The sequence below is a fragment of the Moschus berezovskii genome, chromosome 26 (genome assembly GCF_049115385.1).
Source record: "Moschus berezovskii isolate FMDL1 chromosome 26, NW_MosBer_1.0, whole genome shotgun sequence".
In the NCBI taxonomy this organism is placed as follows: Eukaryota; Metazoa; Chordata; class Mammalia; order Artiodactyla; family Moschidae; genus Moschus; species Moschus berezovskii.
Window position 1 is genome coordinate 11,787,897 of NC_142485.1, and position 24,309 is coordinate 11,812,205.

Sequence of the window (24,309 nt, forward strand, 5' to 3'; positions counted from 1 at the left end):
TGGGTCGGGAGGACCCCCTGGAGGAGGGAACGGCAGTCCCCTCCAGTGTTCTTGCCTGGAGAGTCCCATGGACAGAGGAGCCTGTGGGCTACAGTCCATGGGGTTGTAAAGAGTGAGACACGATTGAGTGACTAACCGTGCTTCATGTTTGTCTGTCTCTCCTACCCACTTGTGAGCCCTTTGAGGTCAGGCGTCACATCTGTATGTTTCACCACTGCACACCAACCTCTAGAACAGGCCAGGAGCTCTGTGGGCACTGTCCAGTGAACGACCAACACGTGGGGACTGGCATAGGAGTCTCGCTTGTCATTTCCTAACAATTTTCACAGTTTCTTTTACTGAATAAAACTTTGTTTTTATAGCAGTGTCTTAAATGTCTTGAATTAATTGAATGGAGAATTTTAAGTAACGTCACTTAAAATTAATGGTCTCTCAGACCTCTCTTTTTTTTAAGTCATCTAAATTAAATTCTGTTCTTTGACAAGGAAGAAAAGTTTTTGAACATTTTAAATTACAAAAGCAATTGCTTTTTACAGAAAATGCAATATACAGTTATCTACCTTTCCTCATCATTTTCCTAATCTCTTTCCTCAAACATAACTACTCATCAATTTATTGTATAATATATCAAATATTTTTCAAGGCATGTCCAGGCTATTTTTAAAAATAATTTTTTATTTTATTTTTTTTTTGGCTGTACTGGGTCTTGGTTGCCCACGGGCTTTCCCCAGTTGCGGTGTGAGGGCTTCTTTTGTTGCAGAGCACGGGCTCTAGGCTCCCAGGCTTAGCTGTTCCGCATCACGTGGAGTTTTCCTGGACCAGGGATCGAACCTGTGCCCCCTGCACTTGGCAGGCGGATTCTTACCACTGCACCACCAGAGAAGTCCTTACAGGCTGTTTTTAAATAACAAGTAGGAAGATGTTGATAGGTGTGGGTTACTGACTTGAGATTGTGTTGCAGTCACCATCCCTGTGCTTAGATTTTCTCACTTTGTTTATTTCTGTAGGACAGGTTCCTAAAATACAATTGCTAAACTGAAGAGTTTGTTTTGAGTTTTGATCCCAAATTGCCTCCTCAAAGGTGTGTAGAAATCAACTTTTAAGTAACATATTTGTGGGTTTTATGACTAGAAAAGTAATGTGATGTTTATTATAAGCAATTTGACAAATATAGAAAAGCACGTCTAAAAAATCATGCAGTCCATCTTCTGGTGGTATCCTCCTAGTCGTTTTTTTCCTGTACACATAAAAATTGGAAAGTTTGGAATCACACTATACAAACTGCTTTGCAGTTTGTTGTTTCCAAATAACATTATATTGTTATTTTTCTGTGTCACTTAATTCATATTAAAATTCTAATAGCTAGTTGTATTACAGTTCATTTAGTTAACTCTGTACTTTTGGACATCCAGACTAATTCTAATATTTGCTCTTGTAAAATATCACCGATGTGATTGTCTTTGTATGTGTGTATATAAGTATGTATCAGTGCTTTTTCAGTATACATTTTTAGAAATGGATTTGCTGGGTCAGAGTCTGAAAATTTAAGGCTTTTCATACATATTGCCAAATTGTTCTCTAGAATTCCAAGTTACTTCTTACTAGCAATCTCAGCGTACCCATTTTTCTGTACTCTGATAGGTTAAAAAAATGAGAATCAACAGATAATGGAATTAAGTTTTTAAAGATATAGCATAAGAAGTAGGAGCGTTGGGTGTGGTGTAGAGTGGACACAGTGTCACATGCTGTGGACGTGTACTACTCGCGTTATTCAGTTAATGTATGTCCTTGATTTCCTTTGCTGTTTCGCTTTGTTTGTTTGTTTGTATGTGTGTCACTGTTCTTTGGTTTGCTGCCATTTTATTCTTTTCACCTAGAGACCAAATGAGAGGGTTGACCCTGTATCAGAAAAACCAAGAGAAGACCCAGTGCTGAAAGAGGAGCCCCCGGTGAGTGGCTTAGTGAATACTGTCTAACCACACGTGGTGTGAGAAGGTGGGTGCAGAGGGATTAAATTAGAACACACGTAGCACCTATTAGTACTTGAGGAATTATACTGAAATAAATCTTGGAGCTGGTTTAAGAGGTAGATTTTTTTTTTATTTTAGGGAATTACTTTCTTTTTAAAATCTATGACCATTTTTTCATACTTGGGAATTTTTGAGATACCTTATCAATAATTTGGCAATAGAAACCATCCATCCTATTTTTAATATTTGGGGTGGAGCTTATTAATTATTTTCCTCCTCTCTTCTTCCCTTTTGCTAGATATGGATAGCAGGCATCAGACAAAAGTATGAGTGAAGATAAATTTTCCATGGTTAGCATGTTTGATGTATTTTGTACATTTCTCTTTTTAAAAGTTTCTTCTCTACTGACAAAGTTTTTTATGACCTTCTCCTACAGGTTCAGCCGATGTTACCTTCTGTCCCAACAGCAGAGGCATCCGCAGGTGTGAAGTTCCAGGTCGGCGATCTTGTTTGGTCTAAGGTGGGAACCTATCCTTGGTGGCCTTGTATGGTGTCCAGTGACCCCCAACTTGAGGTGCACACCAAAATTAACACAAGAGGTAAGAAGAGGCATGAATGGGTATTAAGTAAAAATGGGTATTGGGGCAAAAGAGTGACTCTTAAGTGTTATTATGAATATTAAAGTACATACATGATAATATAATCTGACACCACAGAAACACGTATGTGTGTGCACACTCATGCTTAGTCATGTCCAACTCTTTGCGACCCCACGGACTTTAGCCACCAGGCCCCTCTGTCCGTGGGATTCTCCAGGCAAGAATACTGGAGTGGGTTGCCATTTCCTCCTTCAGGGGATCTTCCTGACCCAGGGAAGGAAGCTACGTCAATGTCAGTTTCTGATGAACAGTGTAATAACAACGGTTATCTTAACTGGCAGAGAGGCTCTACAGCTGACATAGTCCTTGTTTTCCCTTGAAACAGCCTATGTTTGTTTTATAATTTCTTTCCCATTTCTTTTTTAAAAACAAACCTTAATCTGACTGTCCTCTCTATGAATTCCAAAAGAAAGCAGACCTGTAAGTAATGAGACGCCTTATGTGAGCTTAAAGACATTTGGGCCAAGCTTTCTTTGAACATTTTAATTTAATTTTTGATGCCTGTGGGTACTGATTTTTTACTCAAAAAGGTACTTTTCATCCTGATAAATTTTGCTTTTTTCCTCCTTAACTCCCATTTTATTTTTGTGGTTTTTTGTGGTTTTGTTTATTTTTAATTAAAAACTTTCTTTTCACTCCATTTTTGAATGTGTAAATTTACTGAAACATCCGTAAATATTCAGTGTGATACATAAGTATACTTAATGCTACCTTAGGAATGTTAATAAATGTTAAGAAGATGTTTGACCAAAATCTGTAGGGTAGATGGATTAGGAATGGACTTGCTTATTAGTAGCCAAAGGAAGGTTGGAGTTTTAGAATTTATTTCTGGATATTTGCTTTGTGGAATCACTTGTCAAGTCCCTTATTGCCTGTGACAACTTTGCACCTATATCTTTTTCTCTCATTTTAAACTTCCTATATTGGTGCCTGGTCACTGTTATGAGGAGAAAAAAGGTCCGACAAGTCAGATTTGTGATGAGATCTGCCATGTTTGCAACTCTTGTGCTACCCAGCAAGGGATCCAGCCAGATGCAGAAGACAGTCATCTTGTCATTATAGTGCACTGATTAACGGCTGGGGAGACTGGAAGCATCAGTGGGGCAGAAGTTTAAAAAAAGCAACATTGCCTACGGTACAGCACAGGGAGCTCTGCTCAATGTTCCATGGCAGCCTGGATGGGAGGGAGTTTGGGGGAGAATGAATCCATAGATATGGATGGCTGAGTCCTTTTGCTGTGCACCTGAAACCATCGCAGCATTGTTAGTCGGCTGTATCCCATACAGAATTATATATTTTGTAAAAAAAAAAAAAAAGTACATTGTTGAATGTCCACTTTTGTGCAAGGCACACTGTTGAACAGTTCTTTTGTGGGACTTCCCTGGCTGTCCAGTGGTTGAGACTCTACACTTCCAATGCAAAGGAATGCAGGTTTGATCCCTGGTCAGGGAACTAAGAGTCCACATGCTGAATAGCCAAAAAAAAACAACAACACAAAAACAACTCCTTTGTATGTATTCTTAAGCAGCTCTCGTGGCATGAACACTGTGAAACAGGGCCTAATCATCTTGCTTCAGATCTGTAAATAGTGTCTCAAAAGAAATCTTCCTCCATCACCTTCACTCTTAACCACTAGTGTATAATAAGGGGAGAAAGTAACTGAACCCCCACGAGGAAGACAGTCCTAGTTCCTTCATTTATGTAGTAAGAGTGTTGGACTATTAATCTCTGAAGTGCCTTGCACTTTTAATAATCTGTGAATCTCGAATGAGAGAAGACAGGGACAAAGATATCCCGAGAGGGACAAGCCTTCTTAGATAAGACAGTGCCTGTCTGGGCCTCCAGAGCATTCTGAGACCCTGCATTACGTGACAGCTGTGGTTCCTCAGTTCTCTCCCCTTAGAAAACCATCCTTTTGGGATTATATAAAGATTTTTTTTTTCTGGGATACAAAGGAAAGTACAATTTATGCCTCATTTTGTATTTCAAAGGAAGTATTTGCATTCATTTATGAATTAATCTGGTCTGGTCCTCAGTACTTCAGTGCTGGAAAACTGAGTTTTGTTTGTACTATTGAGGAAACCAAAATCTGAGAATTTAGGTTTGAAAAATGTACCTTCTGATAATATCTTCAATTTTCTCTTTTCTGCAGTAGTTTTTGAAGTAATAGCCTTCCAGAGATATGTTTTACGTGCCATAAAGTTCACTCTTTTAGAGCGTGCAATCTGGTGATGTTTAGCACATTTACAGTTATGCGGCCATCACCACAATCTGATGGGCTTCCCTTGTGCCTCAACTGGTTAAGAATCCTTCTGCAATGCAGGAGACCCCAGTTCAACTCCTGGGTTGGGAAGATCCACTGGAGAAAGGGATAGGCTACCTACTCCAGTATTCTTGGGCTTCCCTGGTGGCTCAGATGGTAAAGCATCTGCCTGCAATGCGGGAGACCTGGATTCGATCCCTGGGAAGGGAAGATCCCCTGGATCCCATGGCAACCTACTCCAGTATTCTGGCCTGGAGAATTCCATGGGCTGTTCCTTGGGGTTGCAAAGAATTGGAAGTGGCTGAGTGACTTTCACTTTCACCACAATCTAATCTTAAAACTTTTTTCATCAACCAAAAAGAAATCCCGTATCTATTAGCAGTCATTCCTCATCCCCCACTTCCACCCCCTAGCCCTGAGCAACCACTAACTACTTTTCATCTCTGTAGATTTGCCTTTTCTGGACATTTCTTATAAATCAAGTCATACAATATGATGCCTTTTAGGTCTGGTTGCTTTCACTTATCACCATGGTTAGAAGTTCATCTGTGTTGTCTCTTTTTATTGCGAGGTAATATTTCATTGCATGCTTGTGCAGTGCAGTTTCGAATGAAGTAGTTTTTTTTTGACAGTTTTTCTGAAAACCAGAACACAATATAAAACTTGATTTTGTTGATTACACTCTACACGTGATACCTGAGAAACATTTTGTGTTGCTTATTATCTGAACTGCTTTGTAAAATTTACCTTGAATTTTACACAGTAATCTTTGGTTTCCATATTGTTTTTAGTCAGTATTGCTATTAGTCAGATTTTTAGCACTGGAAAACATAGTTAATGGTTTTCACACATAAAGAGATAATTCTTTGAAAAGCACATTGAAAGATGTTTGGATCACATACCTATTTTAAGTTGTATTTTATTGTTTAGGTCTTTCTCATTTTAAGTTTAAAAGTTAAAACTGAAATGCTTTTTCTGCTTATAACAATACATTTGGTCAGAAGCCAGAGGTGCCCAGTCTCATCCTCCAGATATGGAACTTCATTCTATATGACAAACTCTAGGTTTATCCAATACGATAAAATTAACTATTAGAGAAATGAAAGGCCTCCCCTTTCAAAAAAAAAAAATACAATACAGGATCCCTGGGGACTTCCCAGGCGGCACTAGTCCTAAAGAACCCTGCCTGCCAGTGCAGGAGACGTAGAGATGTGGATTTGATTCCTGGGTAGGGAAGATCTCCTGGAGGAGGGCGTGGCAGCCCACTCCAGTATTCTTGCCTGGAGAATCCCATGGACAGTGGAGCCTGGCGGGCTACGTTCCATAGGGTCACAGAGAGTCAGACATGCCTGAAGCCGCTTAGCACACGTGCACACACAGGATCCCTGATTGTGAGCCTAGATATCATGCAGTGTCAAATTACCATAGTTTCTAGAGGCTCACTCTTAGCGTCTGTTTTGTAGCCACTTGTCCTGGGAACCATAGTCTCGGAGTAGCACCACTGGAGAGCTATGGTTCTCAGATGTTTTGGTCCCAGAATCCCTTTACTCTTGAAATGTGAGGACTCTAAACACTTTAGCTTTATGTAGGTTATATCTATTACTGTTTATGTTAATTTAAAAGTTAGAGCTGAGAAAAATTTAAAATATTTACCAATTAGAAAAAAATCTACTCTCTGTTATATGCAAAAAAATTTCATGTTTTATGAAAAATAATCTCAAGCAAAAAAACTGACAAGAATGGTATTTTTACATTTTTGCCAATTGCTTAACCGAAAACACTAGATTCTTGTATCTGCTTCTATATTCAGCCTATTATGGTTTGTTGCTTTGAAGAAAAGGAAGATAATCTGGCTTCACACAGATGTGTAGTCAGAAAAGGGAAGTGTTTTAATAGCCATTTCAGATAATTGTGGACCTGTTTCTTTGATATTACACCCAAACTCAGCAAGAAGTGGGTTACTTGCAATATGGAATCTGAAATCCTGTCAATAAACTTTTTGTACTTCATGACATTAAAATCCATTGGTACTGTCTTATACTTTGAGTGGATCTTTGCCTTTTATGACTTAGTAACATCATATATTAGCCATTTAAAACATATTTTGTGCCTGTCTTCCAAATGTTGACACATTCCTTTATAGATAGTTTTAAAAAATCACATTGTTTAAGTCACCACTTATTTTCATCAGAAAATTCTTTGATTACTGAGAAGTTGGAAAATTCCTAGGGACAGATACTAGTTTTCCAATATTCTAATTTTTCTTGAAAGATCAAATTTTATTATTGGCAACAAACATTATCAGTTGTTTTTCTTGAAGTGAAAAACTTGTTTGTTCATTTTTGAGAAAATATCTGCCAAACTCTCAAGTTCCAATAACCTAGTTTTCCTCTGTCATTCTTTCAAGTAAAAATGGTTTTCTGTGAAGAGGTAGCAGGGTCACCATGCAGTTCAGTCAAAGAAATTTTCCCCTCTTGACAGCCGTCATATCTGAAGCACACAGAAGTGATTTATACCCTTCCTGTGTCATCACGCAGAATGTGAGAAAGACATATGTTCAAGGGTCGAGATGTTGTTGTTCAGTTGCTCAGTCGTGTCTGACTGTTTGCAACCCCATAGACTGCAGCATATACTAGGCTTCCCTGTCCTTCACTATCTCAAACTCAAAGGGTTGAGATGTAGTAAAATTTATCCTTCTTACTGCTTCATCAAGGGCATTAAGTAAAGCTGGCCTTTTTTTTTAAACTGCCAGCATGTGACTGTGAAGGATACAGCACCAGTGTATTTTGGAGTCACCCGCTGCCTTTATTCGTGCTGAGATACCAGCAGTCTGGCCTAGCAGTGCTCTTGCCGTATTGACTGCACATGTCAACGTCTCAAAAAAGACATCTTCTTCATTATAATGACGAAGGTTTTGACTTCATGGGAGCCTGGGGATCTCTGCAGCCTCTCCTATTCTCCTGGGTCTGTGCGCCACGCTTTTCAGTTCAGTTCAGTCGCTCAGTCGTGTCTGACTCTTTGCGACCCCATGGACTGCAACACGCCAGGCCTCCCTGTCCATTACCAACTCCCAGAGCTTGCTCAAACTCATGTCCATCAAGTCAGTGATGCCATCCAACCATCTCATCCTCTGTCATCCCCTTTTTCTCCTCCCTTCAGTCTTTCCCAGCATCAGGGTCTTTTCTAAGGAGTCAGTTCTTCGTATCAGGTAGCTAAGTATTTGAGTTTCAGCCACATTTTTATGTCAAGAGTAAAGCAGTTTGATCAGCCCTCAGCTTTTAAAAGTCCAAGAATATATGCCTTTTTTGAAGGAAAACTTATTTATTTATACCCAGATTTGTTTGTAAAAAGGTTTGAGGCCTGTGAAAATACATCGTGTAACCAAGGTAACAAGTCTGATAATGAGCAGAATATTTGTAATATTTTTTTCTTCTTAAAACTCACTGTACTAATTTTAATCGTTTGAGGTGATTTTTATAGTAGTCATTAGTTGTGTCATTGGTAGATGTTGGATTTCATCTTTGGATGATCCAAAAATTACAAGTTTTAATAAGAGTAAACCGGGGAACCCAGCTTAGGTTCACATTTTTGGCAAAATATATGTGACTGCTTATGCTGTGAAATGGCTAACAAGAACTTTTGCTTGCAGGTGCCCGGGAGTATCACGTCCAGTTTTTTAGCAACCAGCCAGAGAGGGCGTGGGTTCATGAGAAGCGGGTCCGAGAGTATAAAGGCCACAAACAGTATGAGGAACTACTGGCTGAAGCGACCAGACAAGCCAGCAATCACTCTGAAAAGCAGAAGGTGACTGATGACACAGAACCATGGTCAACTGAACGTGGATTTTAAAGGGCTTAATAATTTAGTAGAGCTTTTCGTACTTGAATTCAGGCAATTAGAATGATTTATTTTAGTCCTCTAAGTTCAGTTTTAATAATTTATTATCACTGTGTCAAATTTTACATATCATATAAACAACGTCACAGTCCTCTCAAACTTTTTCTGCTTAATACAATTTTGGCTTCTATTTTGATTTGAATTCAAATGTATCAAGTCTAATCGATGCTAGTGAAATGTGGATATTGTCAGGTGTCTATTCTTTTCGTTTAATTTCAGCATCCTGCCCTAATTCCCCTTTATGCTTGTTTAGCGAAATTGTTCTATGAAAGTAAAGTTTTAAAAATATTTAGTACTTAGGCACTTTTTTAAGCATTTTCTTTATGTGTTAACCCATTTAATCTTCATTACAATGTAAATGAGGTGTAGATACTATTATTCCTATTTCTACGGATGAAGAAATTGAGGCACAGAAAGCTTGAGTAGTTGGTTCAGCCAAGGTCACATTAGTGATGGAACCAAAGATGATGTGATAGTGGACGTATTAGAATTTGGACCTGTATTCTTGATAATGTGTCTGGTCAAGATTTTTTAATTCAACTAATTTAGTGTGGGCCTCTGGTGATTCAGAAATGTGTTCTGTTTTCACAGTAAACTAAATATTATTGCAGAGGATTTTGATGACTTTTACCAAACATTCTGAAACATGTTACAAATTTAAATGTCAGTGTTTGACACATACAATACTGTCTGATGGTTCCATTAGCTAATTTCTGGCTCCCTCAGTCTAAGCTCCCTGGCTAATTCCTACTTGCTTTGGTCATTCACATACCTTTATTCAAAATTTTCTTATCTGTCTTGCCAATCCAGTCATCTGATCAGGACTGTGGAAACTGATTCAGGTTTATTTTTCTCCTCATACGTTCCTGTCTTTTTTTGTCTTGTCGACTGTCACGCGTCCCTCGGGGCTCTCCTTTCTGCACCCTGTTTGCATCCTGGCACAAGCCGGCCGCATAGCTCCAAACACTGGTTCTCTCCCTCTCCCTTAGCTCTGTAGCACCCCTGAGCTTGAGGGTGACGTTTTTAATGTTTGTGTTTCCTAGGCCACTGAAAGCAATCATTTCTGTCACCTTCCTTCTCTCCGCCATCATCATTGCTAGCTTTTTATGACTGTGATGTGAAGAGGACAACTCCTTGGAGGGACTCGTCCAGCAGAGTGGGCGACAGGGAAGGGTTTACCATCAGAGAGAGTGGACCTGCGTGTCCTCGGTAGTAGCATGGATCCATCAGAATTACAGGCTCAGAACATTTCCTTTGTTTGCCTGAAGACCCTGAAGGTGTGTATGCACACCTGGAAAGACTAAGACCACATGGGAAATACGCATGGGTTTCAATGTCCCTGTTGGTATAAAGTATTAGTCGCTTGGTCATGTCTGACTCTTTGCATCTCCATGGACTATAGCCCACCAGGATCCTAGGTCCATGGGATTTCTCCAGGTGAGAATACTGGAGTGGGTTTTCATGCCCGCCTCCAGGGGACCTTCCCGACCTAGGGATCAAACCTGGGTCCCCTGCGTTGCAGGCAGATTCTTTACCAACTCCGCCACCAGGGAAGCCCAGTTAGAATAAAGCATGTTCCCTAATGCCTGCATCTTTCTTTGCAGATTCGGAAACCACGGCCTCAGAGAGAACGTGCCCAGTGGGACATCGGCATTGCCCACGCAGAGAAAGCGCTGACCATGACCCGGGAGGAGAGGATAGAACAGTACACTTTCATCTATATTGATAAACAGCCTGAGGAGACTTTATCCCAAGCGAAAAAGAACGTTGCCTCCAAAGCCGAAGTGAAAAAGCCTCGAAAACCGAGGTCCGTGCTCAATGTGCAGTCAGAACAGACCAATGCCGGCGAGGCGGCCTCCTCGCCCTCAGGTACTGAAATGCGGAGACACAGCCAGCGGCGGCACGCGGGCGTGGACGAGGACGACCCCCCTCCTGTGAAAGTGGCCTGGAAAACGGCGGCAGCGAGGAAATCCCTACCAGCGTCCATCACCATGCACAAAGGGAGCCTGGACTTGCAGAAGTGTAACATGTCTCCCGTGGTGAAAATTGAACAAGTATTTGCTCTGCAGAACGCTACAGGAGATGGGAAATTTATCGATCAGTTTGTTTATTCAACGAAGGTATCTCCTTTTCTCATGGGTTTTCTGGGGGAACCCAGGTGTCTAGTAAATAGTCAGTGTTGGCATTTAAAAAAAAACAAAAACCCAGATAACACAAGGTCATCATCTAAATACCCTTTGTATTCACCGCACTTGAAATGTACAGTCAGTTTACTATGTTTAAGATGGGGGCAAAAAGGACATAGGCCAAAAGGCTTTGTTTTCCTTCTTTCCCCCCTCTCTTTTGTAATATCCCCATCTGTACTAGATTAATCTTGAGCTGTGCAGCCAAAATTGAGCTCAGCTCCCTAAAATCATGGGAAAAAACTGGGCATTTTGCCCATTTCTAGTTTTTGTGGTTCGTTTTTTTTTTTTTTTAGTTCCAAAGTATGCTTCTGATTAAATCATCTCTGTCATTTATCTGAATTAACCATTGTAATCATTGTACCTGCTGATCTGTTTGGTGGCACCAGCAATTTTGTTCGGCTCACGTTCACTTGGGGTGCTCATGCATTTTAGGGAAATACCAGAGCTGTGTGTGTCCTGTCACAGTGAACCGTGGTGATAGCTTGGGTAGGGGCATGAATTCAGCCTCTTTAGACAGAATGCCTTCCTCAGCCAGCCCTGGACCTCCGGTCAGGGCACTTACAGCTTAAGGCTTTAAAACTTTTATAACATTTGTCATTTTTAATATACCTCTTCACTACCCTCCCAGCCCGCCCCATAACCGTGGGCTTGTGTATTCAATTTAGTGGCTCCTCATGGTTGTGTGGGATTCCCTCGTGGCTCGGTAATGAACCGTCTGCCAATGCAGGAGATGCATGTTTGATCTCTGGGTCTTGAAGACCCCCTGGAGAAGGAAATGGCAACCCACTCCAGTTTTCTTGCCTGGAAAATCCCACAGACAGAGGAGCGTGGTGGGCTACAGTCCATGGGGTTGCAAAAGAGTTGAACACGACTTAGCAGCTGAGCACACATGCATGGATGTGTACAAGTGTTGAAGAATTCTGTGCTTATTTCTTAACAGTGTCACATGCTCATTCAAATAATTAAATATAGGGACGCCTCATCAGTGATATATTTTCCCAAGGTGTAAATGTCCTCTGTTAACCTGTTTCTGCCTACAGATTCAACTAATTTCACTAAGGCAAAGCTCCTTGGAAAAACTTAAGTTACAGTCCCCGTTTGGTTCTGTGAACAGCTTTGACTAGCAAATAAATCCTTTGCGTGCTTTTTGAATGTGAATTGGCTTCATTCTTGGAGCTAGTTTTTATCTCCTTTGGGATGCACAAGTCAAACTTGGTCACCCCCCTCCAAAGAGTGCTATTTAAATGAAATTTGAGGTAAAACTGACCTTTTAAAAATGAAGGCTTTAAAAATACATATACTATATTTATAAATTTCGCTGCATTAAAAAAATACCTAAAATGAGACAGAACTGAAATTGGACTTCTGTCTGCTCCAGATTGTTTATTGGGTGGACATTTTGGTCATTCCTCTGTGATCTGAGGAGAGTCTTGTCTTTCAAAGACACGTTAGCATTTTTATCCATGTAGTGGGGTACTTTACCACATAAAAATGACTACAGTTCTCTTACTGTGATGTGGGTAAGGCAAGGGCCCATTCAGACCAGAAAATGTTTTGATTTTGACAGAAAAATAGGTGGTACAGGATTTTTTTTTTTTTTTTAGTGATATTCATCATCTGGGGCTTAACAAATAGTTTTTTTTTTCCCCGAATAATCTCATCATATATTTTAGAATACAACCTGATGACTTAATAAAATTGTTCTGATAATGGCTAGGATAACAAAGTAACTGCAATAAAAAACCATATAAAATCCAAGCCCATTATGATGGTCTTAAGCCTTCTTTATAAGCCAACAAAGCCATTTGTCTGGTAATCACCTGTTTGTTTCTTTTAATTTGCCTTATTTTGAAGGGAATTGGTAACAAAACAGAAATAAGTGTCAGGGGACAAGACAGACTTATAATTTCTACACCAAACCAGAGGAATGAAAAGGCAACTCAGAATATGTCGTCTCCTGAAGCAACATCTGGTTCTGCAGGTGGGTATAGAGTACACGGACCCATTTGAGGTCTTGGTTCTGCTGGACTGTCACATGGCAACTGTGTTCCTAGGAAACCTTCATTATCAGAATCAAGTTATATTTTTAAAAAATCAAATTATAAAGGCAGTTATTTCAATAGAGAATTGTTTAGGGACCACAGAGCTTTATTGATAGTAATAGTGACAGTTATTTTTCCTATAGGAATTTAAATAATAGGATTCTATGAAGAAAAGAGTATAGTTATAAAATCTATACATATCTGACTTAGATGCATCATTTGATGATCTTTCTGCATGAAAATAACAGAAAATAACACCTTTAACTTTTCCAGCACTGTTAACACACACTTCCTATTTCTTCCTTTATCCCCTGTAGAATACAAATTGGTGGATGCCCACGCTTTTTTTCATTTCCCTTAGGTGTGCTAAATGTCAGTAGCTGAGGGTCTCAGGCCTAACTCTCTTATTAGAATCTTCTCTGATTAACAGATAGTTTGAATTGAAAACCAAGATACAGTAGTGTCACTCAAAGGAGAAATGCCTATATTCAGTAAGATTGGGCCTTTGGAATAGGCAAAGACTGACTTGTAGCTTAAATTGAGTGTCTGGTTGGTTTGGGTTTATATAACAGAATTACTGCTGCATACAGCTGTCAAGAAAAGAGGTAGATATATCAACTAACTTGATCATTTGAAATCTTAGAAGAAAGGAGTATGTTTCTCTTTGTTCTTTTTTTTTTTTAAATTCTGTTGGAGTATAGTTGCTTTAAAACAGTGTTGTTATTTTCTACTGTATAGCAGAGTGAACCAGCTATACATATACATGTATCCTCTCCCTTTTGGACTTCCTTCCCTGTTCTTTTGAAATTTTTTTTGGAATCCAAGAAGTGACCAAATAATTGTCCAGAAGGATTAAAGTCTTGAGACCTGAGGTAGTAATCTTAGATCAATAATAACTCAGGCAAACCTGTAATTGAGTGGCACTAAGGAGGTGAGTTTGAGTGAACTCTGGGAGTTGGTGATGGACAGGGAGGCCTGGCTGGCGTGCTGTAATTCATGGGGTCGCAAAGAGTCGGACACAACTGAGCAACTGAACTGAACTGAAGATATAAATATTTTTGTAAGGGAAATTTAGAGTTAAAATTCTTCTTACAAAAGTTAAATAAAAGCAAACATTATTCAGGAAAGAACTTGGGCTACTTTTTTTTTTTAAAAAGTGACAGGCCTGCAGGACAGGGCGAGGTGGTGGCATATACGGGGTGGGGCGGAGTAAATAGGAAGCCTTCATCCAGCAACAGGTTGCGAGAGGAGGCTGCATTCAAGGAGAGAGTAACCAAGTCCAGAACCAGACTTGCAACTTGTGTCATTTCAGAATCCTGTATAAAAACGAAATTACAGTGTGGAAACAATGAATAATGGACTTAGAAGATCATGCATTCATTAGCCATAGTTGAACGTTTTTGTTACCTTCTTAGATGCCGCAAGATGGTTGGCCTCAGCGCTTTGTAGTTAGGTCCAGGTTTTGTCATCTTTCTTTACACTAAACGGGTGGTAATTTGTCTGAATGTCCGCGTGACACTTATACTAGGAGGATCATTAAACATCCATTTTCTCCGAACTAGGGAGAAAGTAAATTCTGCATAGAATATTAGATTGATCTTCGGTATTAAACTTTTTTAATGGAGCTTGGTGTTTTCTTCCCCTCAGCTACTGAACATTTTATCTTCATGTTGTCCTTTCCATTTAAGTTCTGCTGTGAATTTTTTCTTTCCTTTTTTAATTTTTTTAAGCTGTGGAAGGTTGTAATTCTTTTTTAAAAATAATTTTGTTTATTGTTGGCTGTGCTGGGGCTTCCTTGCTGCTCAGCTCTTCTCCAGTTGCGGAGAGCGGGGGCTGTTCTCTACTTGTGGTGCGCAGGCTTCCTGCTGTGGTAACTTCTCTCGTTGCAGGGCACGGGCTCCAGGGCACATGGACTCAGCAGTTGCGGCTCCCAGGCTCTAGAGCACAGGCTCAGTAGTTGTGGCGCAGGGGCTTACTTGCCCCGAAGCATGTGGGATCTTCCCGGATCAGGGATCAAACCCGTGTCTCCTGCACTGGCAGGTGGATTTACCACTGAGCCACCGGGGAAGTCCAGTTATTATTCTTTATATCGAGAAAAAGTTCAGTTTCTTCCATAGGCAGACGTATGTAATTAGATTGTAAATGACTTTTGTGACCTTACTTTAGAGCTGAGTGGTCTAAAGCTTTGACCTTGGTTTAAATTTGGTTGCCAGCTGTAGCTGATAAGCATATTTTGTCTCCTTAAATGACTGTGAAAATAACTTTTTTGCTCCTTGTGAAAATAACTTCTGTGGTTGAAAAGTCAGAAGAGAGACCTGGTCTCCCTTCAGAAACCGATTGCATCATCGTCATCATCTCAGTTGGTATTAACTACTCATGGAGAATTCTCAGGCTTTTTCTTAGTAAATTTAGGCACTACACAGAATGTGTGGCGCTGCTACTATTCTGTGGTTTGAGGAATCGTATTTGCATTTATACAAGATCTCTATGAGATGCTCACTTCTTATCCCTTAGAACATAAACAGAATACTTTTTCATTGTTTAGGGGTTTTTTTTGTTGTTGTTGGGGTTTTTCTGGCTGTGCGACATATCATGCATGACCTTAGCTCCCTGACCAGGGATCCAACCCGTGTCCCCTACAGTGGAAGCACGGAGTCCTAACCATTGGACCACCAGGGAATTCCCATTTTTAGTACTTTTATCTAAATTTTATTTATTTTTATTTTTGGCTGAGCTGGGTCTTCGTTGCTGCACCTGGGCTTTCTCTAGTTGTCGTGAGCAGAGGCTTCTCTGCAGTTACAGCGCCTGGACCTCTCATTGCAGTGGCTTCTCTTGTGGCACACTAGCTCCAGGCATGCAGGCTTCCGTAGTTGTGGAGCTCGTAGGGTCTAGAGCACAGGCTCAGTAGTTGTGGCACACGGGCTTAGTTGCTCAGCAGCATATGGGATCTTCCCTGGACCAAAGGATCAGACCGGTGTCCCCCTGCATTGCAAGGCAGATCCTTAACCACTGGGCCACCAGGGAAGTCCAGTGCTGTTTTTAAACATAGTCGAGTTTATATGTTCCTTGGGTAGCTTTCAGAATAATTTGAAGGAGTTACCACATTGCCTTATCTTTATAATAGATCAAATATCATTTGCCCTTGATGGAACACTTATATGTTGTCATCCTCAAAGCAAGCAAAGATTTTTGTTTGTTTGTCTTGTGCAGTTCTAGTTTCATTTTCGTCTTTCTTGGTAGGTACTTGAGCATTGATAACTAAACTGAAATTCGGATCTCTGGAATACTCAGGTGTCTGTGAGGCTGGGATGCCTGCTGTTTGAGTTAACATTTCCATCAGTGTAAGGAGAAGAGTGAGAGTAAAGGACATCTTCACTGTGTGACTTCTGTCCTAGAAATTAATTAAGCACAGCTCAGAAACAGTACGTTATCGTCAAACTGCCTGCTCAGCCCCCGAAAAAGTAACGGGATCCTTCTTTGTTTGGGCTTTGAGCAAAGGTGAGGAGAGCTGTTTCCCCACAGACAAGACTAATGAAACCAGGAAGTATACAGGTGATGTGAACACTTTATTGAGGTAGCTTCTGCAAGGTGATGACCATCTAGCAAGGACTATTCAGGTGGTCCAAGCGCTAAGAAGATAAGAGAGCAGCTGTGCTGAAAGGGTTCTTCCTGCTTTGGGTCACAGAATGAACCATTCTGGGATCCATTCCTGACTTAGTGTTTTCTCACACTGTGGCCTTAACTGTCAGTTTTATCCTTTTCAAAACGGGGTTGCAAAGTTGGATACGACTGAGCGACTGAACTGAAATGATGAGAGTTTTATTGCAAAGACTCTTTCCGTTTAGAAGCCTTCTTAGTTTCTTTTTTTCACCATTTAATATTAACAGGCTTGAAAATTTCACTTTGTTTGTTAATAATATAACAATAGTACAACCAGCAGCCAGCCCTGTTAAGCATTTTAAAGGTAGAATTAATTTATTTGTTAATGCAAAATACATAGTACTGAATAAATTTTGAACCATTACTTCCTAATGTTAACTGAGAATACAGTTGTTTTCATACATTCCAGCTATCCCTTCACTTATTATTGCCTATGTGTGTTTATTGTCTGTTTTAGTTTGACTATAATTTTTAAAAACCTAATCCCTCTTTATTTGTATAGTTTAGGGTCTTTCGTGAATCCTAGTCTCAACTTACCAGCCTTTACAATTTAACCTACAATTTTTTGTCTACTCCCTGGTGTTTCAGTTTTTAATGATTTCTAATTACAAGACCAGAAGTAATGGATGAGAAAAGCGGGGAGTTTGGTCAGATCTTAATTATTTAAATGTCAAGGCATCCTCAAATGAGTTTTATTTGCTTGTTTAAACTATCTTTTAGGCTCAGTAGAAAAGAAGCAGCAGAGAAGATCAATTAGAACTCGTTCTGAATCGGAGAAATCCACTGAGGTTGTGCCAAAGAAGAAGATCAAAAAGGAGCAGGTTGGCTTCCTACCTGTGGAGGGTTAAAACCTTGTGTTTGTAAATGTCGTGGCTTATATTGGTACCTTAAAAGAAGGAGAGACCTCCCCAACACTGGATTTCCCTTCTGGACTATCTCCTGCTTCTGCCCTGATGAATTCCAGTACCCAGTTCTAAGACAGCATCCCTGTGATTCTGCTTCAGGCGTTTTCACAGAAAACAGTAAGGCTTCAGGAGATGGGAAACCAGTGGCCCAAGACTTTTAAAGTTTATTTTGAATTTTCTTTTTTCAAAATTTTTATTATAAAACTGAAATTTACATTGTGTTTATATCACTCACTGAGTACATGGCATTTAAAAACAGCATCATTACAGAAAGATAACAAAAATACAAAGTCTTAAAACCTACAGGATATGGAAAACATTATCCACTGAGGCCTTAAATGTAGTAGACTTTACATAAAAAGGAAAAGCAATGAGTATACAAGTATACAGCCAGTTTAAGAAGTTAGCAAAATAAACAGAATAATCATAAAGAAAAGAAAGCAACTAATACATTTTCTGTTATGAGCAAAATGGTTTCATGTTTTCATGATTTTTATTTGGAACCATCTCTGAGTTCCTTTTTTTTTTTTTTTTTTTAATTTTTGACCTCAGCTACTAGTATGTGTTAATTTTATTTTTTAAACAAATCAATTTAACTGTAAGAGTTTTATTTAAGAAACATAATCATAGATGATCTGGTTTTTCTGCTAGTATCACAGATTTTTTTGGAATGTTGTTTTCCCAGTAGAATGGCACTCACCTGTTATTGGGTTATCAGATACACACTATTTAAGTTTAAAAAGGGAGGGGCACGTTGACTAAAGGATATTCAGCCAGTGTAATCGTTTTAGTAAGAAGCATATTAAGTTACATTTTCAAAGAAATTTTTAGAAACCATTACTCCTTTAAGTTAAACTCACAGTCAGAATTTTTCTTCATTGTCTGAAGTAAAAAGATATCCATTTTTACAGACCAGACAGCTGCTATTAAAAAGAATTGTGAATAGTATTAGTTCCAATAAGCTTTCTATTTTTAAAACCAATCAAATACATTTAGAAGAATGTGGAGTTTTCTATTTAAATGATTTCCGTCAGAATTTTAAATTTCCAAACTTGAGATGATTTTGTGGGTGCGTCATAGTATCAGCAAGCATGTAAAACAATTTTCTCAGAAATAGTTTAACACAAATTTAAATAGTATACTAATCTGATGTTTTTTAAATCATCATTAGCTTTCATACTTAGGAAATTATATTCCAATAAATCTTTCTAAGCTCTTGCAGGTCTACAGTGTTCCTTACCAAAATGAAGTTGCGACTTTGCCAGCTTTTTCCCCAGTTCAGTCTGTGACCAGCCAGATTAAAATTAATAAGGAGAATGAGCACCAAAAAATGGGACAGATTGTTAGTGCCACTGTGTTTAGTTAGTAGCAGAACAATACCAGTGATTATTTAGAAGATTTTATATTTGTATCGCCAATTGTATCTTGTAAAAGTTCTTCTGTTGTATGCTTTTTTCCACCTGTTGTAAAAAATAAAAAATAAAATTTTTTTTAAAAAAGCTTAGAATAATCCTTAAATATTTACAAACCGTGTTGCAACATGCATATTCACCACATCTCAAAGAAAACTAAAATTCAGTTTGTAGCTTAAGCAGGAACTCTTCCGAAGAGCATCCTTCCTTCAGTTCCAGTGGTTCAGCACCCCCAGTTACCACACGTTTTACATGTCCATTGGCAGAGTAACTTCTGATCTCGCTGTCCTAATGTGGGATCAAGACACTGTTCATAAGACACTCAAGAAAGCGCTTTTGCAATATCTCAAACTTAAGTTTGTACTAGCAGCAAAAGTATTGAGCTTCCAGCTGTATGGAGCCCCATAGCACTCTCTACAGAGAGGGTACTGATTCCCAGCAACTTAGATGTCAGTGCAAGTGTGGAGGGTCTTTAAAGTGGTATGAGTTGCATTAACCTGAGTATCGTAGTAAGTAAAAAATTTACCCTAAACATCTTTGGGGTGGGCGGAGTTTATAGCAACCCTGGGGCTGCTTGTACAAACAACCCCTCTCCCGCCTCCCAGATGCGGAGGAAAGCATCTGGGTTGTCTTCAGGCACCGAGGAAGCAGTGTGAGAAGGCTGCCCGAGCGTACGTGGCTGAGTGTTGTCCCTTGGCACCCAGCACAGGCAGCTTGGACTGAAACCCTCCCTGACCCTGAGACAGCTTTACCCGGAAAACGGGACCACGTCCAGATTTCAGATACTTTCATTGCTCGTGACTTAGATTGATGGCCATATTATATTTTTTCCCCTCTGTTAATTTAGCAGAAGAAAAAATAAAAATCCCCCACTCATGCTGTATTTTTCTGTCCAAAACAGGTTGAAACAGTTCCTCAGGCTACAGTGAAGACTGGATTACAAAAAGGTGAGTTATTTATAATGTTGCTCTGCATTTTCCTCAATTAAAACCAATTTTAAAGAATTCTTCGTACTTCATGTATTTTTGTGTGTCTCTGTAAATCATTGTTGTCGCTCTTCAGTCAATGATTTGTGTGAAACTGAAGCATCCCCGTGTTTGTGTGTGTGTGCGTGCGCGCGCGCCTGCCTGCGTGTGTGTCTCTTAGAGTTGATCTTACTCTGTGCCTCCATGTGAAAAGTCTTGTTTGTTTTGGTAAATTGGACAACACCATGTAGGCTTAATACCTGTTTCCAACTTTTCTCCTTAAGATTCTGGGGTTTCACTGGTTTATAAACTAGGGATGTGACGAATCCAATTTTTTTGGTATTCAACCGAATACCGAATAGTAGCTATGTCAATAGTTGGCAAACCTGGACTATGACAAATCAGACGAGACCACCTGATTGAAAAAAAAAAAAATCTTGCCACGTTTATTTTTACAGTGCTGTAAAATCTTTTTTTTTGTAAATTAAAATGATTCATAGCCTACTTATGGCTATTATTTGCTGATCTTATGCAGGATCTATTTGAGATATGCACAAAGTTTAAGAAACCTTAAACTTAAGTCTGTACTTTCTGTGTGCAATTTGACTGCAGTACAAACTCCATAGCATTGATTCGTGCGTTTTTGGTGAGATCAGACTGTATTTAATGCCTGTAGTTTACTTTGGGCAAATTGCATTATTAAAAAAAAACACCAGCCTCTCTGCATTCTCGGGGAGAAGTCTGCAGCGATGGTCTCCGTGGAGATCCTCAGCAGAACTGAACAGCCTCTCGGAGGGAACACTGCTTGGCGGAGCTCCAAGAAAAGACATCGCGATGGCTGCGAGATTAGGAGGCCTGATTGCGTTGTGTTTCCACCATTCCACAGGGTCGGCGGACCGGGGCGTGCAGGGCTCTGTCAGATTCAGTGGCAGCTCCGTCTCCGCAGCGATTGAGGAAACTGTGGACTGAGATTCCTGTACAATTTCATCCCAGAAACTCCAGACTTGTAGTCTCCATGCAAGATTTCTTTGTCGGCGGCTCGATAAAACAGTTTCTTTGTTTTCAATTTTGATTTTGCCAATCATCACTATTGGCGTTTTCCTGCCTGGTTTCTTCTTCAAGACTCTGAACAATTGCTTTAACATTCAAATGATTTTTTTTTTTTTTTTTTTGGTCCGAGCTGGATGGGTACAGCTTAAATCATGGGTCCAGCCTAAAAAAACCATCGTTTAACTTACACTGATCAATTTCAACATGGACTGTTTTTGGGGTTTTTTTTTTTTTTTTTTTTTTTCGGTTTTGCGTTTTTAAATAAAGCATCATTAATGCACATCGCAGGGTTTTGCCAAACAGCCCAAACTGTATACATTACAATCATTAAAAGCTCTTATTTTTTTTAACATTAGTGCCGTTATCATGGAGAACAGCGTGGTGGCTGCCTGTGGGCAGTCTGTCCTTTTTCTAGCATTTTCAGAAACTCATCGGAAATGGCGGTACCTGTGTTTCCCTCCGAAAGCCTCTCAGTACAGCACTCCTGTTCCTCTGTTAAAACTCCTTGTTAATCCAGTGATCTTTTAGGCCAAGGAAATATGTTGTGGTGGTGTTCTGGGTCCATACACCAACAATGAAGGAGATAGATTTGTGTACTTGTGTTTTTTTTTTTTTTTAAATCAGCGTTAACACGGGCAGGCACCCTCACTTTATAGATGTCAGGAAACCCTCAGTTGAAAACCTTGTAGGATGGGATGTGATGACGAGGTTCCGGTTAACCTGAGCAGTCTCACGAGGTCCACATCCTCCACCACAGACCGTGGCCACACACCAAGTACTGCTCCCCGCCCAGCCTTTGCGGATCTTCACGGCCCTCGGGAGACCTGTTCCTCCTGGGTCTCTTCTGGACTGCACACCTCCACCATAGCTTGCTGGGCTGATCTAAGATGTCTGTCTGTTGTATGGAAATTTTGGGGGGAAAAAAAAATGTCCCAAACACAAAACTGTGGGTTGAAATATTAAGCGTCTCCTTGGTTCCTTTGGTATCCACCGTGGCTGATCCACACGTTCCATCGTGGCTGTTTCTGTATAGCCTATACTGCATTAGCCTGAGAGATTGTTGCTTTGTAACTTTTTGCACTATTGTTTTGGCCGGATTTGTATTACACACAGTTTTAAAAAAAAAAAAAATTCCACACTATTCTCTGCCTTTTTTTTTTTTTCCATACTTATTCCTTCCCGCACCAGTTCCACACAGAGGCCTCTCATCCAGCTGTTCGTGATTTGGCTGCATTTGAACATTGATTGTCTGTTTACAGCCCTCAGCACTGTGTCACCTAGATGGCATGACGTATGTCGTGCAGCACTTATAATAGTTACAGTAACTGCCCTTCACCGAGGAAGTCTCAGACGAACAATTGTGAACATCCAGGATTTATCTGGGGTGGGGGGGCAATAATCATCTGAAATGCAAAATTCGGGGGAAAATGGCACTATCTGTGTACGAATCGAATACAAATCAAAGATTTGTCACATCCCTAATAAAAAACAAGAAGGAGGTGTCTCTGCAACCGTATTTGTAAGCTGCACAGTGTGTTGGGTTTTATGTCTTCCCTCCCCCCAATCCCCCAAATTGAACGGCTTTTTGCATTGCTCCAAATCGATCCGTTGTCCTGCAGTTCTCACCGAATTGATGTTTAAGTCGGAACTTGGGCTCTGTGCCCGAATATAGCTTTAGTGCAGGAGCTCGGAATTAAATGTTTTCAGAGAGCGGTTGTAAATTATATCACTTGCCATAAGGAAGGTCAGAAGCTTATGAAGTTTTGACTCGTGACTTCAGTGTTACAAAGAGAGCTATGCTTTTTTTTTTTTTTCTCACACTACAGATGAGTTTGGGGAAAGAAAATATTCTCCCACAAGAAAAAATTAAAACAACAAATGTTAAGCACTATTTTAGGATTAATTTCAGTGTGTTGTATTAAGGTGCCAGCGAGATTTCAGATTCCTGTAAACCTCTAAAGAAAAGGAGCCGCGCCTCAACCGACGTAGAAATGGCTGGTTCCACATACAGAGACACGTCTGACTCCGATTCCAGAGGGCTGAGTGACCTGCAGGTAAGTATGTCCCAGAGCCTGGACCCAGTGCTGTCTTGCTTTGCCAAACCAAGTAACAGTAATGCTTTGCCTGGCTCTTTTTTTTTTTCTTTTGGCGAGAATGGGGAATTGGGGAAAAAAAAATACTGGTAGTAAAGGAACCATTTTGGTTATTTTGTAACTTAGGAGTCTTTTAACTTTGCTGATCTCTTACATCAGAGGTCTCCAACCTCCGGGATCTAAGGGCTGATGATCTGAGGTGGAGCTGATGTAGTAATAATAGAAATCAAACGCACAACAAATGTAATGCACTTGAGTCATCCTGAAACCCCCCCCACCCCGCACCTCCAGTCCATGGAAAAGTTGTCTTCCATGAAACCAGTCCGTGGTGCCAAAAAGGTTGGGGATTGTGGTTTTGCATAACAGAAGTGTAGTTTTTTTTTAGTTTCCCTCCAAACACCAGACATCTGGTATCCAGGGGTTTTAGAAAGAAAGAAGAGGTTGTGGGAAGGTTTATTTGAGCAAGGCTTCCTCGGATTTTCACAGCACCTAATTTTGAGGAGATTTTTGTTTTTCTTAAAAGCCTGTTCTGTTTTCCATGCAGGCAGGCTTTGGAAAGCAAGTCGATAGCCCTTCAGCTACTGCAGAGGCAGACGTTTCTGATGTGCAGTCCGTGGATTCGAGTTTGTCACGAAGAGGCACTGGGACGAGCAAGAAGGACACCGTGTGTCAGGTAGGCAAGGGGCCTGTCCTGCAGCTTGAGACCATGGCCGTGATGTCCTGCCAGTAAAACGCTTCCATCCTGTCAGAGAGAGTAGTATACTTCTTCAAAAAAAAATTGTATTCCTTTATTTGGCTTCACTGGGTCTTCCTTAGAGTATGTGGGATCGAACCCAGTCCCCCTACATGGGGAGCAAGGAGTCTTAGCCCCTGGACCACCAGGGAAGTCCCAGAGAGGGTAGTATCTTTCTGAATTGCAATATTACTTTAAAGCTACAGACCTCAAAGCCACTTCTGCCTCTTTTCTTCCCTTTCAGAGTTGGAATACTTACTATTCACATGAAACTGCGGGTCCTCACTGGGATGTTGTTGTTTAGTTGCTAAGTCATGTCTGGCTCTTTTGCCACCTTGTAGATTGTAGCCCACCAGGCTCCCCTGTCCATGGGATTCTCCAGGCAAGAATACTGGAGTGGGCTGCCATTTCCTTCTCCAGGGGGTCTTCCCAACCCAGGGTTCGAACTGGAGTTTCCTTCATTGGCAGGTGGAT

General features: G+C 40.2%; 1 protein-coding gene across 4 annotated transcripts in view; it reads left to right on the top strand.

Annotated features, from left to right (window-relative positions):
• NSD3 (nuclear receptor binding SET domain protein 3) overlaps positions 1-24,309 on the top strand; it is a 101,842-nt gene that overhangs the window by 41,467 nt on the left and 36,066 nt on the right. For 3 of the 4 annotated variants that reach the window (XM_055416606.2, XM_055416607.2, XM_055416609.2), the window contains exons 3-11: positions 1,878-1,949; positions 2,407-2,569; positions 8,542-8,696; positions 10,394-10,909; positions 12,830-12,956; positions 17,398-17,498; positions 19,896-19,941; positions 22,933-23,063; positions 23,647-23,775. In XM_055416606.2, the coding sequence (XP_055272581.2) occupies positions 1,878-1,949; positions 2,407-2,569; positions 8,542-8,696; positions 10,394-10,909; positions 12,830-12,956; positions 17,398-17,498; positions 19,896-19,941; positions 22,933-23,063; positions 23,647-23,775 (1,440 nt within the window). Of the gene's footprint in view, positions 1-1,877; positions 1,950-2,406; positions 2,570-8,541; positions 8,697-10,393; positions 10,910-12,829; positions 12,957-17,397; positions 17,499-19,895; positions 19,942-20,845; positions 22,151-22,932; positions 23,064-23,646; positions 23,776-24,309 lie in introns of those variants that run through there. The other variant, XM_088832774.1, reaches the window with a different exon arrangement.